Raw genomic sequence first — 19256 nt, 5'->3', positions numbered from 1 at the left:
ATTAATATAGATATTAAAATTATTAATTTTAGTTTAGAAAAAACCAACTGAATAAAATATCGTGGTTTGGTAATAGATGAATCTCTAACCGTTTTGTTTAAACTAACCTGGACCACTTAATTTAAACGAAATGGTTGTTAATCGTAGATTAGAAAAGGAAACAGTGATAATAATCCGTCTGCTAATAAAAGGTGCGTTTTTAAGTAATTTTGAGAAATGCATGCCTAGCTGTTTTATGTTGAAAACAATGGTTTGAATCACTAGTTACGTTACTTTTCAAACGACTCGAAAAAGTACAAGAAACCTCGAAAAAACTCACCTTAATACCTTTGGTATCCTCCTCGTCGAAAGATCCGATGTCGAACGCATCCGCGGCGTTCACTTCGCCCCTCGGGGGCACCAGGGGGGGCGTGTACTTCTGGTTGTACACCTGCCCCCAGTCTAAACCGGCGAAGAACGGATGAGCCTTCACCTCTTCCGAGCCCGTGCCCCTACAACCTAACCTAAAAAGTGACGTGACTCTTTCACGAAGGTTTCCTAATGTCATAAACGGATGTGTGTGTTCTAGACACATATAAAAATTACGGATTTTTAATATTGTTTACCGTTTATCCACGTCCCTCTGTAATAGTCCCTCTAACAGGGACTTGAGGTCTCTGGAAAACGAGTCCGGCAATTCGACGTTCATCGTGAGGGTCATCCGGTCGATTTCGTGTTTGTCTTTTGTCTTGTGCTGGCGAAATGGCGAGTGGCCTTAAAGTAAAACGTCGATGAATAAATATTTCCGTAAATAATTGGAAAACTGTTAAACTATTGGTAAAACGGTACCTTTGAGCAATTTGTACAGCATACAGCCGAAACTGAACCAGTCCGCTGACGAGTCGTACGGGGTACCCTATAAAGAAAGGCGATATTTTATATTAGAAAACTTTACCCGAACCTGGTTTAAATGTTAAGTAAGTCAGCGTTATTTGAGGATCATGATAACCATAATAAATCATAAAGCATATTTTACGGATAAATTGGTGACAACGCTTTTATTACAGTTTTCTACTTGTAACAATGAAATTTGGCTCATTAGTTCATAGATGGCGAAGTGGCTCCTGTTAGTTACAAGCAATTTTTGTTCACACAAGCATCAGAATCTTTGGACAAACCCTAAAAACTAATGGGAATATTCACACGAAATAAAAAGCATTATATTCAGGGCAATATTCTGTATAAATAATGTTCCGAGTGCCAATTAATAGTTTTATAATTATTAGTTTGACTTAAATGGGGTTCTTACTCAAAGAAAAGACGTTTTCTAACGAATAATTTCATATATAAACCATTTTTGTAGACCTACTACTCTCTGAGCCAAAACCGGTTTTACCAGATTTTAGTTTTATGAAAAAAAAATTATGAGCTTTGCATTTTTTTTAAGATTCTATAGCTTCGAAGCTATTCGTATAATACCTTTACAGCAGTATAGAGATCAATTCTATGTAAAAAACTTTAACTTGGGTTAAAAAGTTGCTTAATCAGAACACATTTGGTTTCAGGCTAATTTATTCACTAAATTTTCAAGGATCAGCTCAAAACTTCCTGAGGTCCCTAAATAAAGTTTTAACCAAAAGAAAATCCATTTTTTAAGGAATAATTTAATATATGAACCATTTTTGTGGACCCAATAATTTTTGAGCTAGAGTTAGCTAGTCTTATCTGCAAAGATCCAATGTTTATCAGGTGTGAGGTTTTCAGAACAAATTATGAGCCTTGCATTTTTTGAAACATTTTTCTATACAATATAACTTCCAAGTTATTTAAGATATTCGTCCGATTCCATTACGGCTGTATAGGGGGCACTTTAGAGATGAATTTTTTTTAACTTAGGTTAAAAATTGGTTTAATTAGAACACTTTTGATTTTAGACTAATTTTTTCGCTTAATTTTCAAGTTCAAACCTTAAGCTCATATCCTTAAATGAGATTTTCACCCAAAGAAAATGCGTTTTCTAAGGCATAATCTCATACTTGAAGTATTTTTGTGGGCCTAATACTCCCTGAGCTAGAACCACTTTTATCTAACTAGATTTGAGATTTATGGAACAAATTATGAGCATTGCATTATTTAAATATTTTCGGACATTTTTTCATATAACTTCCAAATTGCTTAATATTTTCGTGTAATTTCTTTTCATTAGTATAGATGTGCATTATTAGAGATAAATTAAGTGTAAAATTTTTTAACTAAAGTTAAAAATTGGATTAATTAGAACACTTTTGGTTTCAAATTAAGTTTTTCACTAAATTTTCGAGTTTTTTAAGGATAACTTGATAAAATCCTGTACTGGTACTTAAATATGGTGCTCTAATGTAAGGCAAAAGTCCTTCAAAATTAGAAAAGAAATTAAGGATATAGTCTGACTAGCGTGCCACTCTGGTAGTATGGAAATCCAGATTGTTAGTCCTGGAATGTAGCGAAAGGAAATGAGATGAACTCCTAACAAGAAAATTTCCAAAAGCGGAATAAATTATGGAACAGGACAGGAGCCAACTGGCAAAGCATGGAAGAATGTGGACCAATCAAATGATGACATTTGTGAACATAACTTGAGAGCCAATTGAAGTATCTTCAATTAGGAGTTCTTGTGGATAGTTTTACTGGGATAATGATTTCGGTACTAAAGGCAGTGTTTCAGTTGGACCATTTTTTCTTGGCAAATTATTTTTGAAAATATTTTCAGGAAATAAGCAAAATATCCTTAAAGGAGATAGTCCAAGAAAGTGCATTTTTTACCCAATAATGTCATATAACAACGTCTCTTCTACGTCAAAAACTTTCGGAGTTACAGGCATTTTTGTTCACCAAGAGAGTGGACATTTCTGGGTATAACTTTATTAGAATATCTTCATCATACTTGTGGATTAATACAGAGAAGTGATGATGGATTTGAGAGTAAAATCGTGTGTCTGCGTTAATGATTTCAGGAGTTAGATTAGCCTGATTCAGGAGTTAGAATAGCTTGGTAGGCTGATTTTCTTAGGAAATGTTCACTATAGTTGGGAAAAGGAAGAGCATTTGTTTCCCAATAATTTCAGATTAAAAACATTCATGTAGAGGAAAAACTCTATGAATTTAGTCAGTTTGGGGCAATTTTGTAATAAAATTTGAAGCAAAATAACTAAAATGTTCTTAAAAGGGTTTTAAAATAAAAAAATGCCATTTATTCAGGACAATCTTGTAAGTGATAATATATAAGAGTCTTCAGATTCTTCTTAATTTTAGACGTGCTAATTATCCCATGTTATATAGCTTAATTGAAGCTGCTAGGATTTAGAATTGCTTTTTTAGAACTTTCTCGAACAGCCGAAAATCGAATTAATATAGACTCCTCCGATTTTTGGAACTATGTGCAGAATAAGAAAAGAATTTCACGTATTCCCGGAGTAATGCTGTTTCAGGATCTTACAATAAAAGATCCACAGCAAATTGTTGATGCATTTGGAACTTTCTTTCAAAGCGTATATATTGAGTCGGACCCATCTAGTATTAATGTTGGTATTGAATCGAGCAAGACTACTATTAACAACTCTCTAAATTGCTCTTATAATTTTTCGGAAGATGAAATTGTCACCGCCTCCAATAAACTAAAAAGTAAGTTGACCTCCGGTACCGATGGAGTACCAAGTCTTGTCGTTAAAGTTTGTATTCGCGTTTTGTCAGGGCCTATTATTGCCCACATATTTAATCTTATCTTGTCTTCAACAGTATTTCCCGATAAATGGAAGACTTCAAGAATATCCCCGATACTCAAAAAGGGACCGAAGAACGACATTCAAAATTACAGAGCTAGATCGATCTTATATAATTTCTCCAAACTTTTTGAAATGGTTCTTTATAATAGCCATGTAAAATTAAACAGAGCACCTAATAAATTTGGTTTCGTCAAACATCGCTCCTGTACAGTAAACCTGGCTTGCCTAAATGAGTATTTGGATAATAGAGCTCAGGTTGATGTAATATACCTTGATTTCTGCAAAGCTTTTGACCAAATTGACCACTTTTTATTTATTCATAAGCTAACTATAATTTATATTAAGAATGTTGCAACCCATTCTGTTATATGGAACGATGCAATGGACTATGAATATTGGGCTCTCTGGATCGTTTTACATGTGGGAAAAGAGACAGTTGATAGGATCGATATATACGTCACCTAATTCAAATTGCAGACAGTTCTTAAACTACTTTGAACAAAAATTAAATGAGGATCTAATACATCAGCAGAAAACATTTATTTTGGGTGACCTTAATATAGACCTCTTAAAAGAAAACAATGAAGCAAAGCGATTGAAAAGTATTGCAGAAAATAGTGGCCTTAAGCAGATTGTTAAAGCCCCTACAATAATCACAAACACATCATCTACGCTCATTGATCATATCTATACAAATGAGTTTAAAGCCATAGAAATACAGAGAAATTTTCCTGTAATAACTGACCATGAAATTATTGGAGTACAAAATTGCAGTGATTCTTTCAGACATAATAAGCTGTATACTTCGAAAAGAACTATAAATCGTGAGACTATTAACCAAATAAATGAGGAACTGGTAGGCGCGAATTGGAATTATACCTCGACAGATGTAAATATTGTATATAATGATTTTATAAGCATAATCCAAACAGCTTTAGATAAGTTTGCGCCTGAAAACGGATATTCTGTAAAAAAATATCCATGGATTAATGCGGCGGTTCAAGAGGTTCAACGGGAAAGAAACTTGGCTTATAGAAGATTTTGCTTTACAAAAACCGATTGTGACTGGAAAAGCTATCAAAAACTCAGAAACAAAGTAACCTCGGTAATGCGTACTGAAAAAACCAAATATTATGATAATAAAATTGATCAATGTAAAGGTGATAGTCGCAATATGTGGAGGACCTTAAAAGGTTTACTGGGAAATAACAAACAATCTGTTGATTATATGGATGTTGATTTTGGGACATATACAGGTAGTATAGAGGAAAACTTTAATCAATTTTATTCAGATAGCGTACAAGATATTGCTGCAAGTATTGAAACAATAGAATGGACTTGTAATACAACTAATTCTCCGAATATACAAATTTCACATTTTAAAAATGTCAATCTGTCACAATTGAAAAAGACAGTTTTTGGATTAAAAATAAAAAAACTAGTGATAATGTGCTTAGTGTGAAATTGGTAAAAGATTTATTTAGTGTCATTGGATACCCTTTACTGCATTTAGTTAATTCATGCCTATCGACTAGCATAATTCCAAGTGATTTAAAAACTAGTGTAATGATTCCAATACCAAAGGTAACCACTCCAAAGATTCCTGCAGATTTTTGACCAATAAATTTATTGCCTGTCATTGATAAAATTATAGAGACAATTGTATGCCAGCAGTTGAGACAATACTTTAAACAACATAAACTGTTATATATTGGACAGTCAGGGTTTAGGAATAATCACTCTTGTGAATCTGCTCTTCAGTATGTGTGTGGGACATGGCGAAAAGACATTAACGAAGACAAATTAGTTATTAGTGTATTTGTGGATCTTCAACGTGCTTTTGAGACATTAGACCGTAATATTCTTCTTAAAAAACTGTTATATTATGGTGTATGTAATAGAGCTTTGGACTGGATTAAAAATTACCTGGATAAGAGGTATAATAGAGTATCTATAGGACAAAAGTTTTCAAATAAAATAAAAAGTATCGTAGGTGTACCACAGGGTAGTGTTCTTGGACCGCTGTTGTTCGTTATATATATAAACGATATCTATACTGTTTTACAAAACTCTTTCGTAAATTTATTTGCAGATGATACAGTAATTTGTGTGTCAGGTAAAAATTACAAGGAAGCTACAAATATTTTAAATTCAGAATTGAATATTTTGTATCAATGGCTTTGTAAAAATAAATTAAAACTAAACGAATCAAAAACAAAGTGTATGCTAATAGGTACCAAAGCAAATTGTAAAAAATTTTTAGACCAAGGTTTAAATATTGAAATTAATAAGTCAAAAATTCAATTTGTCAGTGAAATAAAATATTTAGGAGTACTCTTAGATCAACAATTAAATTTTCATGGTCATGTAAATTATATTTCTAAAAAGATTGCCAAGAAAGTTGGGTTTTTTAGGAGAATTTCTAATTGCTTGTCTCAATGGACTAAAATGTTAGTATACAATACAATTATTTTGCCGCACTTTAATTACTGTTCCTCGTTACTTATATCATGCTCTCAGGAATATATAAATCAGTTACAACTTCAACAAAATAAAGTAATGCGAATTATTCTTAACGGTAATAAATATACACCTATCAATCAGATGCTTCAAATATTAAAATGGCTTCCTGTGAAGCAAAATATTCTTAAGGCAAATTTAATTTTAATTTATAAAATAGAGCATGGATTTATGCCATCATATCTGCAACATTTTTTAGAGAAAAGATCCAACTTTCAACAATATAATATAAGGTCAAGAAATGATTATCATATATCAAAAGTTAGATCAACTTTATTGCAAAAATCATTGTTTTTTGAAGGGTTGCAAGCTTTTAACTCTCTTCCATTAGAAATCAAGAACGCAAGTAATTTAAGGTTATTTAATAAGAATGTTAAAAAACATTTATTTAGAAATAGCGTTATGTGATGTACAGTTTATGTATTACTATAGGTTTTACTTATTTTTTATACTACTAAATTTAGCAAATTGAATGTATTAGCCAAGTGCTAAATAAAGAATATTATTATTATTATTATAACATTTTTTGGTTTTTTCTAAGGATTTAGTTGCTTTAATAAAATCTTGCTTACGAGGTCGTAAACTTTTTTTTATTATCTCCTGTAATTGGGTAACAAACCTGTTGGAAATAATCCTATATTTAGCCGAAATATTCCTAGATTCCAGTTTGATATCCCCAACATTGAAATCAGACGGCATCATTCTGATTCTTTAATGCTTTATAAGATCTTGAATAGTTTATATCATTGTCCTTATATCTTGGGAGTAATTCCCTTTAATACCATGCAGTTTCAGTTGCCTGCGACTCATTTTCTAGCGGCTCACGTTCATTTAGATCAAAAAATGACCAATCTACACTTTAACCTACATTCCTTGTACCGTGTCATTCAGTGTGACGTTTTTAGCTTTGTTAATGCTTATTTGTTCTAATTTAGGCTTCTGAGGTTTGATCTTGATTTATATTTTTATTATGTTTGTAAATTGGCTCTGCTGTATATTGAAAAAAAAATGTCACCCAAGTGCAATTTGCAAATAATGAATAGTTTTCTTGCATTGTATAGGGGTTGTATATCGAACATAATACTGATATAATTATTAATTGAGAACGTACCTTAGACAAAACCTCCGGTGCCATATACCCGTGCGTGCCGACGCTGGCGTGCGGTTTCTTCTTACTAAAATCACAGGCTAATCCCAGATCGGAAATCCGCACGTGACCGTGCTCGTCCAATAAAATATTGGCCGGCTTTAGGTCCCTATATACGATATATCTCCTATGCATATGTTCTAGGCCTAATATAACCTGAAATTTTCTTAATTTAAACACTTAATCGATGAAAAATGAGGAATTATACGAACCTCGGCGGCATAAAATCGCATCTCTTGCTCGGCGAACACTCCGTGCTGACTCAAATGATAATGCAAATCTCCGCCGTTCATTAAGTCCAATATGAAGCACAGTTTATCGGGGGTATGGAAGGCGTAGGTCATGCACACTATGAAAGGACAGTCCTGAAATAATATCGTGTCATTTTTATGGGGCATTACTTGGGTGTCTTAGTAGGGTTATTACGCGAAAACATGCTTCATAAGATAGAAAACGTCACTTTTTCAGTTGCAAAAGTGCAAAGATAATTGAATAGCCTAGACGAAAAAGGGCCCATCTGTGCAGTTTGTCGAAAACCCGTTTTTTATGAATTCTGATTCCTTGTCAAAGTTGGCATATACCGAGTAGAAGAAAGGCCCACTAAACGTACTCTAAAACGGATTGAATCAGCTGTTTTTCTCTGCTGAGAAGAATAAGGGCCCATCTGCTACATTTGGGCCTTTCTTTCGCCAAGTTAAATACCCATAATTTGTGTTGATATTTATAAACATAACCTTCAAATCATAATAATAACAATAAAATATCAGTGTGGTTTTTGGATTTTTGTTTCTTGATTCATATAATCATGGATGTCTTAGAAAATGAGGAAGCAAGTGTTATAAAATTGAAAAGAAAGAGGAAAATTGAAGAGTGGAAAAGTGTCAAAAATAAAAAGTTAAAGGCAAAAGGGGAGGAGTACATTGGTAAATCAGGAAGAAAAGCTGCTAGACAAACAGGTCAAAAATGCAGGTAAGTTAGGATGGTAAAGAATGTTGTATATAGTTTAAAATATATCTTATTTTTGTGTAGATGTAAACGAAAATGTCTTACATCATTATCAAAAGAAGAGATGGCTCGTATATTGACAAATTTTAATGAGATTGGAGATCATGGGGCCCAGAATGTTCACTTACAACCTCTTATCACAGTATCATCAGTAAACCGAAAAAGAAAGGGAGTGTTCAAGAAGAAGTTTAATTTTTCGTATAAAGTGCATGTCGGTGAAAGGGTGTTATCTGTATGTCGTGAAGGCTTTACCAGTTTGCATGGAATTGGAGTCAAGAGGGTGCGAAATATTGGAGCATGCAAGACTTTAGCCGCTGTGCCAACCGATAATCGTGGCAAGCACACTAACCGAAAAAACAAATTATCTGGTATTGTTGTTCAAAATATTGATGCATATATACAAAGTTTTCCATATTATATTGTGCACTATGGACCAAGCGGTGAGCGAAGAAGGTATCTGTCACCACAGCTGAGTGTTTTGAAAATGTATGAAATGTTTCTGGAAAAACATTACCCAGAAGTCCTACTCGACGCCAAACAAAATGATCTGAATTTCCAAAAATTGAAATGTGAAGTGAAATATTCTTTTTATCTACAGTATTTTCGTGACAACTACAACTACACGTTTGGTCGCCCTCGTTCAGATGTTTGTACTACGTGTTAAGAAATAGAGGCCAAAATTTCCCGCGAAAAAAATGGCGCATTAAGAAGAGGTTATGAAATAGATCTTAAGTTACATAAGAAAAAAGCAAAGCTATTTTACACAAAGATGCAAGAATGTTTGATGAAAGCTAAAGAAAATGAAGATACAGAAGTTCTCTGCTTCGACTTTAAACAAAATATTCCCTGTCCACATATGTGTACTAGTGATGTCTTTTATAAAAGACAACTTTGGTTGTACTGTATGTCCATTTACTCTGGCAAAAAAGCAAAGAGCATTATGTATACTTGGCCTGAAAATATTGCAAAGCGGGGCTGTAACGAAGTTCTCTCTGTACTTAACCATTACATAGAAGCATTCCTACCTAGCACTGTTAAAAAGTTATATATATTTACTGACGGTTGCAGGGGCCAGAATCATAACCAAAACATGCTAAAATTTTGGCAGTCATTGGTACTTAATGGAAAGTTTAAAAATGTTCAGCATTTTTTTCCACAACGGAGTCACAGTTTCCTGCCTTGTGACAGGCATTTTGCTGTTATAGAAAAAATGCAAAGAAAAAGGGAAGTAGTTGAATCGCCTTCAAATTGGAACAGCATCATAAGTACCAAATTTACCGTTGTTGAGCTTAAAAGCAATATGGTAAAGGACTTTGTAGCTGGATTGTCTGAACCGTTTTTTAAAAAAACCTTCACCACAAATAAGTTAAAGTTTCAAATAACCAAATACAAGTTCTTTGACTTTAAAGCTGAATCAAAGTACTTCATGTTTGGCAGCTTTTCTTTGAATGGTGTGTGTCCCGATGTATTTCGTCTTCTGAAACCTGGCGTTGAACGTGTCCCTATACCCGAAAAGCTTGCTTATTCTGGTGATATACCAATAAATGCCCTAAAACTACAAAACATCAAGTAGCTTTGCAAGTTTTTGAAAGATGAAAATGCTATCGCATTTTATGATACCTTGTCAGGTGCTACATGTACACACGAGGGGATGATCAGGAAGACCCTTAGCTCATGGAAAAACATATTTCTGTATAAAAAAACGTAATTAGATTTTCAAATAAATATTTTTCATTTCCTGTTTTTCATTTTATTTTCTAGTAGTTCTTTTGTAATCTTCAATAGATTATCACTTGGAAGAAAAAGGGCCCATTTTTAGAATTTTTGTAACCCTGTATATCCTGTAGACATATATTTTCAGAAAAAAATTTGGTGTAAAAACATTTTGAAATATGTCACAAATACATAGGTCAATTTCATATATTACATTTTTACTTTCTTTATCCGAAATACAATGTTTTGCATTTCCTGAAAAATCCACTTTTTCAAAGATCCCTTTTTCATCTAGGTCATTCAATTTCGGTGATCAAAGTGAAACCATGCCTAAAACGTTTAAAAATTCTTACATTTCTTACCTGCCCGGTAGATACCAGACTTAACATGATGCGCTCGTTTAGCGCGAGGGTCTCGCCCTGTTTCATTTTTATCCGTTTCTTATCCAGACATTTCATCGCGTACATTTTCCCCGTGTCCGCTTTACGGCAACCGTAAACTTCTCCGAAGCCTCCTCTGCCGATAATACGGTGCACGCTGAAGTCGTTCATGGATAACTGTAAAACGCAATTATAAATTACAATTTAGTTCATCAAGTTTTGGAACTGGGGCTCTGCGATAGTCTTTGAGGGCACTCATTGTTATAAGACATTACGGGATCCATAGGTTTTGAATAACGGTATTATAATGAATTGATTTATTTGTTTGTTGAATATTTCTCTCTGCTGTAAAGTAGGAGAGCCATAGGCAAAATAGGAAAAAAAGAGGGCCACAATGACGCGACCTATTTTTAGAATTCAATATTTGCCGTCGTTCGAGCGTATCCCTATGCAAACATGGATTTCTGGATATATTATGGCATACCGGATGGGCACGCGGAGACACTCAGAAATCAGGCTTTTTGATCCAACTTTTCATTCAAAGCGAATAACCACTTTAATAAATGTATAATGCTTACCTTAATATTTAATTCTAAGCTCTTCCATTGTAAAAATCTAGTATATTTATCACTAAAAAAAAATTAATTTAAAATATAAATACTTCTCGGTCGGTGTTAAATACCTTTTTAAAAATTGCTTAAACGGTTCTTCCCTAAGTATGCTGTAAATTTCTTCTATGTATGGCTAAAAAAGACATGAATAAGTTAAAATTTAAAAAAAATTAATGAAACTGTACCTCAAATAGGGTTACCGGAACTTCTTGCCTCATTAGGTGCTGCTGCACGTGCTGAAGACACTCCTCCGAATATTCCTGGAAAACAATGACTGTTCTTCGAAATCATATTCAGAGTGAGTAAGCATTAGGTAGTAGATAAACCTTTACAAATGTAAAATACCGAAAATAGTTTTATAACTTAAATCAATATAACAGAATTCTAAAAATACTAAAAACATACCCTACTAAAGTATAATATTCAGTATTGCACCAAAAAAAAAAAAAAAAATTAAACAATTTCTCTTATTTGACTCTTAAATCTAGATAAGGAAATGCCCAAAATTTCAACCTCCCTAGTATTGACAATTCTTAGAGTTCTTTCAATAGGAGCATGTAATGCATAATTGGCGCTATGAAATGGTAATGAAAAGACACGATACTGCCTTAAATTCCTAGATGGAATATTAAATTGTATTGTCATCAGAAGTTCTGGACAAATTATCTGACCATTCAATAATTTATACAAAAAAATTAAATCTGCATATATCCGTCTTTGTCTCAATGTCTTCATATCAAGCATTTCTAAAACAATATCATAAACATGATCATCCGGAATTCTTATTCGAAGTTTATAGAGACAAAACCTAATAAATTTGTTGTGAACTCTTTCCAAGGACAAGCAATTATTCATGTAAAAGGGCGACCATATCACTGAGCCATATTCCAGCAATGAAACAACCAATGACATGTACAACCTCTTACAGGTCTCTATAGAAAATTCTTTACAATTCCTTAGTACAAAATCCAGATTCTTAGAGGATTTGAGAACAATATTGTTTATGTGTGCATTAAAGTTTAAATGAACATCAAACGAGATACCAAGATCTTTAACTATGCTGCAATATTGAAGTGTACTTCCTTGAATGTTATATGAAGTGACAACCTTTTTAGTACGCTTGAGAAAACTTATATAATTGCATTTGCTTACATTCAAAAACGAAATTGTTGTTAACACACCACTCATTCAATCTATCCAAATCACTTTGCAACAAAATCTGATCAAGTATTGATAAAATCTCTCTAAAAAACTTCAAATCTTCAGCAAATAAAAGGAAGTCACTGTTCTCAAAACAGGCACCAATATCATTCAATATCAGAATTAATAATACTAAATGAAAAGGCACATAAGAAATATATTGAATCTCTTTCAGACATTCTTTATAATGGTTTTAGTGAAATAAGATCCAGATGTAAAGATTTAAAGAAGACATGCTATGATCTGTATGTTTTTTTCATTGAACAATCCAGTTACAACCAGCACATTCACCTATTGGAATCAGTCCTTAAATATTTGCTATTTAAGGATGATGGAGCCTATTCTCCAAGGGGTTTTGACCATAACCTAGTCAGTAGCGAAGAGGAGAGAAATGCATTCGGTGAAATTCTTGTTTAATTTACTTAACCATAAAATTGACTGTTCATCCCTTTTGCAAAGGATTTGCTTTCATATACCACGCCCAGGATCTAGACAGTGTCCAGCTTTTAACTTGGACACAGGCAGTTCCAACATTCAGAGTCCTATAGTCACTTTATCTGTCAAAACACTATTGGTGATTCTTGTGATATTCACCATGACAATCTGGCACTTATATTTTGAGTCACCTGTGTGGTCGATGAGGGATTTTTTTTCAGCTCTTTTGATTTTGATGAATTCTTAATTCTTATTCTAATTTACTATTTTTTTATATAGCAATTATTTTATAGTTTAGTTGCACGGATCTAATACAGTTCATGCATTTGTACTTGTACATTTAATTGATTTTCATGTAACTGGGTATTGGTAACCTGTCGGAAATATTATTATTATCAACCATAATCTCAAGGATTTTTGGATATTTGATGCAGTCCCTAGTCTTGGCAATGATATTGTTAAACCTTTTTCCAATTATTTCTTAGAGATGTATGGCACATGAACATCACACCATAATGATTCTAAATGACTCTAAATGATGTAAATATCTATCGCTATATCATTTCAATATCTGAAATATTTGCTAGGCCAGGAACACTGGATACTAACAAAGATCCTGGTACTAATATTATGCAGCTTTTTTATTTCAGGACCTCTATTTAGTTCAATAAAATTAATTTATCATTGAAAACCCTATTCATTCCCCAATTCTGGAACTATAGCTTTGTAACACCCATTCTATCATATCGAGGTAATAAGCAAATTATAAATTATAGGACTATTTTTAACGGAACTTTCCAGAAGTTGTTACATAATTACCTGATATCTTGTCCTGGTTCTATGATTAGTAAGGGTAAGTAAATTTGTAAACCAGTACACAGCTCAGTTGGACTGCTTTATTGATTGAAATGAATATCTTAGACTTGAATTTCATAATTTTTTATAATATGTTGGAATTACTAATAAGCAAACACTTACATGAGTTTGAGCTAACAGTTCCTTCATTATGAACTTATCGTAGATTTCTTTGGCTTTCTCCTTTCGGTCCTCATGGGATTCCAATTTGGAATATTCCTTAATCTGTAACAAATAAGAAAACTCGTTAAAATACCTCAAGTAGGTACTCCATAATATTAATATAAACTTCAAAGGGGGTTTTATATTAAACCTATGTACTTTGGAGCACAACAACAACAACAACAACAAATCATAAACTAAAACAACTTCGTTTCGGTATAAACCTGATGGCAAACTTTAATGCCGGCCCATCTCGGGTTCGAACTAAAAACTTTCTTACTTTAAAACTGAGTTTCTTGTAAGGAAAAAAGGTGAAACTCCTCTCACTCAGGCAGGAGGAGAAAAACTTTCGAGAGGGAAAACTGGTTTTATCCGGCCGGGGGCGAGGAGGAAACTTTTAAATGGCGACGAAAACCGGAGTTAGGAAACAACCTAAGTCTGCCTTTGAAAGATAAGACTTTTATAGGACGGCTCTTGTGCTATTATTTAGTTTTTCTTTGCCTGGTCTGCCAAGAAGAATTTACATTATTGTTGTGTGTGTATATATAAACAGGGTTTTAAAGGAAGATTATTATAGTAGGTTCTCTTTCTTCCTTTTTTGCAGTGGACCTCGTGTTGTAGTCTGTACTGCAGTGGAGGTTTTTTTTCTTTTCAACTCTCGGCTTTTTTAAACCCTTGAAGTGAGGTTGAACTTTACTTCCTGTTCATAGCTTGCTCCTTCTTTGGACTCTCATAATATGATGTTTAATGCATTATGCATTGAGTGGTACAAGAACTTAAAGAGTTGAATGCTTTCAAAAATAATTATACTAAGCACCTTTATGATTCAATTTTATGTCATGAATGGATATTGAAAGGGAACTATATTATTCAAATTCAAATAGTTTATTGTCCAACAGGAAAATTCCCAATTACAAGACAATCAAAATAATTAAAATTAAATCAGTACAAGTTATAAGCACCTTAAATAAGTAGTACAAAAAAAATAATATAAGATCCAATATAGAGTGATAACAAAATTTAAAATTTAAAACAATAGCATAATTGTAAGAATATAAGACACACTAACCAAATGATAACAATCACAGAAAAATAATCAGGTATCATTCAAATTAAGAGAGGAACACATCCTTTTTTTAAAAACATATTCAGTGCTGCTAAAGATGTCGACATCTATAGCATTCATCTGATTATACCATGTACAAGCACGGCACAGTGGAGCTTTGCTGGACAGATTTGTTAAGTTAAGAGAGGGATAAAATATATGGTGCCTCCTTGTATTGGCAGGAGGAACAAATAGAGGTAGCCTCTCTAAGAGCTCAGAACAATCAATTTTATTATTGCAAAGTTTATATAAAAATATCTGACTAGAGAGAATAGTATTTTGCTTTAGTGACAAATAGTTGAATCTATTCAGCAGGTACTCCTGTTCCACACCTCTTACTGGATATACTCCATCCAACTGAACAGAAAGCAACTTTAAGAATCTGCGCTGTACATACTCCAGTCTGTTAACATGAACATCATAGATGGGGAACCACAACATAGAGCCATATATTAATTTAGACTTTACTAATGAATTGTACAATACAGTCAAGCTGGATATATTCTTAAATTGAGAAGTGGACCTTACTATAAACCCGAGGGATTTTAAGGCTGAACCAGTGACCTGTGCTACATGCTGGTTGAATGTGAGCCTCTTATCTACTTCAATGCCCAAATCCTTCACTGAAGAACAGTCTAGCAACTGAGAACCACTCAATATATATGGGTATAAAATCTCTTCATGAAGAATGGAAATTGTCATTTTTTTACATTTGTCACAGTTTAGGGGTAGTTTATTTCTTTCACACCATTCAAAGACCCTATTCATGTCCTCTTGCAGCTTCAGGCAGTCCAGCATAGTACGAATGATACGAAACAACTTCAGATCAACAGCGAATAAAAGACAGAAACTCTCCATACAGTCAACTAAATCATTAATAAATAGATCGAACAACATTGGGGCGAGGTTACTGCCTTGGGGCGCACCACTCGAAGCCACGTAATACTCAGACCCAAAACCATTAAATTCAACATACTGGAGCCTGCCAGTCAGATATGAGATGAAGAACTCCACCAGACAAGGATGAAATCCAGCCAAAGCCAGCTTCCGTGCCAGCAAACCGTGATCCAGCCGATCAAAATGTTATGGGGAACACAGTCAAATGCCTTGCTCAGATCGCAGAACAAGACACTGCCATATTGGAAGCTATCAAAAGCATTTAACAAGTAATCAACTAAGTCTAATATGGCCATAGTGGTACTTTTACCCTTCCTAAAACCAAACTGGCTGGATGTAAAAGATTGTTACCCTCAAAAAATTTCACAAGTTGAGCAGCAATACATTTTTCAAAGATTTTTGAGATTATGGGCAGCAAGAAGATAGGACGGTAGTTCTCGGGCCTATCAGGATCACCCTTTTTAAAAATAGGTATTACCTTGGCTGATCCGAGCACACCTGGAAAAGTGTTGCATCTCCCTGAAGCATCTGTTTATTAGTTTTGTTACTGGAGCTATGATAATGTTTTTAACAGACTTAATTAATTTGACATTTAGCCCATAGATGTCTTGACTAGTCTTATTTTTCAAGCCATCATTAATCTCCCTTAGTTTTATGAATGATACAGGAGAGAAAGAGAACACATTCTTTTGAGGAACTGTCACATTCAGCATTTCATAAGCTTCTCAATTACCTTAGTAAGTGAAGGATAAAGGAAGATTGGTCTGTAGTCGGATGGTGTTTCTCTGTTGCCTCCCTTAAAAAGAGGAACAACTAAGACTTACCATTACTAATGGTACTATTGCATCAGCAATGACAAGGACCTTGTACGCATAGTGAGGTATGCTAAGAAACACCTTCCATCATCTTCTAATTTGCAAAATGAGATAAATATATATAAATGAGAATTAGATTTTTCCATTCCAGTATTTTGGAAAAAGTAATAAAGGACATATTTTCTATTACAGTCTAAATCTTCTGGAAATTGTGTGTTCCTTATTAAATTACATACGAAAACTATCTATACTAATTTTTGTGTGCTTTGTCACTCAATTTGATTTATTAGATCTTATCCATGAAGTAATTTTTCTTGTTTTTAGAGGAGCATGTTTATTTAGCAATCATCTGGGAGTACAAAGTTGTAATTACATCATCGACTTATCGTTGTTGTTGTTGATATTTCATGCCAAGGCAAATCCAGAGCATCGTGTTCAAACGTGTCTTGATCAATATTGTTGTATTTTCATTTAGTTTTCTATCTCAGTTAATATATTTAATTTTATTTTTGGGCAAAGTTTATTGTTAACTTTATTGTAAGAAATTGTTGTTATTTTACAAGTTCTAAAAAAGTATTTATGAAAAGTGTATAGGGTTCTTCTGGATTGTTTGTTTCAAAAACATCATTCCAATTTTCATGTTATGTCATCCATGACAACCAGAAGATCTTTTATTATTTATGACTGAATTACCTGTATAAATAGATCGAACAGCATTGGAGCGAGGTTACTGCCTTGGGGCGCACCACTCGAAGTCACGTAAAAATACTCAGACCCAAAACCATTAAATTCAACATACTGAAGCCTGCCAGTCAGATATGAGATGAAGAACTCCACCAGACAAGGATGAAATCCAGCCAAAGCAGCTTCCGTGCCAGCAAACCGTGATCCAGCCAATCAAAAGCCTTCGAGAAGTCTGTGTACAGCACATCCAACTGGCTTTTCTGATTTATAGCTAGATATGCTGTTTCCAAGAAACAAGACATATTAGTGACAGTAGATCTTTTTTGAAAGAAACCATGCTGCTTTTCTGTAATTATGTGCTTAATTTGAGGAGACAATTTATCATGCACACATATCTCAAAGGCCTTCGAAAAATTAGAGAGAATTGACACCGGTCTGTAGTTCTCTATTCTGCCATGGTCGCCACTCTTAAACATTGGACATATTTTAGCCTTTTTCCACTGTTCCGGAAATGTATTGGTCTTGAGTGATAAGTTGAAGATTTGTAAGAGTGGTACAGCCAGGGCCGATGCACAGTCACGCAAAAGAAATGAAGGTATTTGGTCAGGACCCGCAGTTTCTTTGTTTTTTAACTTCTGTAAAGCTTTTCTTAGATCTGCCTCAACAAAACATTGGACCAAAATGTTGTCCGAACCATATGTATCAGATTCTTTGGGCTGAGCAATAGAGGACTCAACATAAACACTCATAAAAATCAGAAAAAGTATTTACAATACTTTTAGGACCCACAACAGTGGTATCTTTATAGCTCATAGAACCTGGAATATGAGAGTTGTTTCGTTTAAGGTGAATGAACCTCCAGAATTGCTTTGGATCACTCCGAATAGCTGACTCAGTCCTGGATATATACTCGTGATAAGCAAGATCCATTTTTGTTTTTACTACCCTCCTAGCAGCTCTAAAATCCTCATAAGCAGCAGAGCACCGTGTATGAAGCCATCTCCTATGTAGCCTAGACTTTAATTTTAATAATTTCCTAATTTCATGAGCGTACCATACAGGATATGAGTATTTACTATTAGAGGGTCGAAAACGAGGAACAGCTAGACAAAAAATTTCATGGATTTTGTCATAAAAGGTTTTAACTGCCTCATTAACATCTGACTGGGTGGGTATAAAAGTCCAATCCACATCAGAGATAAGCTGGTAAAGATAGGGAAAATTAGCCCTCCGAAAATTATACTTAGGACTCTCATTGTTGGAGGGGAAATCTGTAACACTCTCAAATTTGACAAGATTCAACGAGATATTAATAGCAGGGTGATATGCATTCTCAGTGACAAGGGGTTGGTCGTCCCTATCCACAGAACACTGGAAGTTGGAGAGAACTAGATCAAGCAAATTATTGTTGCAGTTAAGGGCATTGTTAAATTGAGAGAGATTCAAAAACGCCATAAAATCCCTTGGGCCAGCAAGTTTAGTGTTACAATCATAAACTTTATCCTGTATAAACCTCATATTAAAATATTATGTGTAAGTGTTCAAGTCGTCAAGCAGGTTATTAATATGAATTATATGATTTTGGCATTCGAATATGTACTGCATTATTCCGACCTGTCTAAAAGAGCACAGGTCGGCATCCTTTACTATGATTCTGTTTAGGGGTGGAACAATGGCTTGATATCATCCTATTCATTCCTCTAGAGCTGAGCTTTTTTAAACCATGATTCCTTAACAGGCTTTCTAATAGCTTGTGAGTATTTGACTCCTTTCACCTGCCCGTAATCCTGAAATTGTCTCCTCCATCTACCCCATATATTTTGGTTAAGACAAATCTTAATGCAAGGATTTCTCCTTTATTTCCAAAAAAAAACATTTTTTTTTAATTTTTCATAAGTTTACCCGACAAGAATTAAGAATCCCAAAAGAGGGGTAAAAAAAAGGAAGTAGGTACGCTTTTTCAATTACCGAGCTCTTTATCGTGGGT

At 33.9% G+C, this 19256-nt stretch overlaps 1 protein-coding gene across 2 annotated transcripts in view; it reads right to left on the bottom strand.

Annotated features, from left to right (window-relative positions):
- The window catches only part of LOC126738030 (G protein-coupled receptor kinase 1), a 67059-nt gene that overhangs the window by 13759 nt on the left and 34044 nt on the right, over positions 1 to 19256 (bottom strand). Inside the window, exons 5-14 of one of the 2 annotated variants that reach the window (XM_050443188.1) lie at positions 13730 to 13831; positions 11302 to 11376; positions 11188 to 11249; positions 11084 to 11135; positions 10479 to 10682; positions 7620 to 7772; positions 7372 to 7563; positions 829 to 895; positions 606 to 753; positions 320 to 503 (exon numbers count right to left, since the gene is read on the bottom strand). In XM_050443188.1, coding sequence (XP_050299145.1) covers positions 320 to 503; positions 606 to 753; positions 829 to 895; positions 7372 to 7563; positions 7620 to 7772; positions 10479 to 10682; positions 11084 to 11135; positions 11188 to 11249; positions 11302 to 11376; positions 13730 to 13831 — 1239 coding nt within the window. The remainder of the gene's footprint in view (positions 1 to 319; positions 504 to 605; positions 754 to 828; positions 896 to 7371; positions 7564 to 7619; positions 7773 to 10478; positions 10683 to 11083; positions 11136 to 11187; positions 11250 to 11301; positions 11377 to 13729; positions 13832 to 19256) is intronic. The other variant, XM_050443189.1, reaches the window with a different exon arrangement.

This window comes from Anthonomus grandis, chromosome 6 (assembly GCF_022605725.1).
Source record: "Anthonomus grandis grandis chromosome 6, icAntGran1.3, whole genome shotgun sequence".
NCBI lineage: Eukaryota > Metazoa > Arthropoda > Insecta > Coleoptera > Curculionidae > Anthonomus > Anthonomus grandis.
This window is presented reverse-complemented; position numbering and strand designations above follow the sequence as displayed.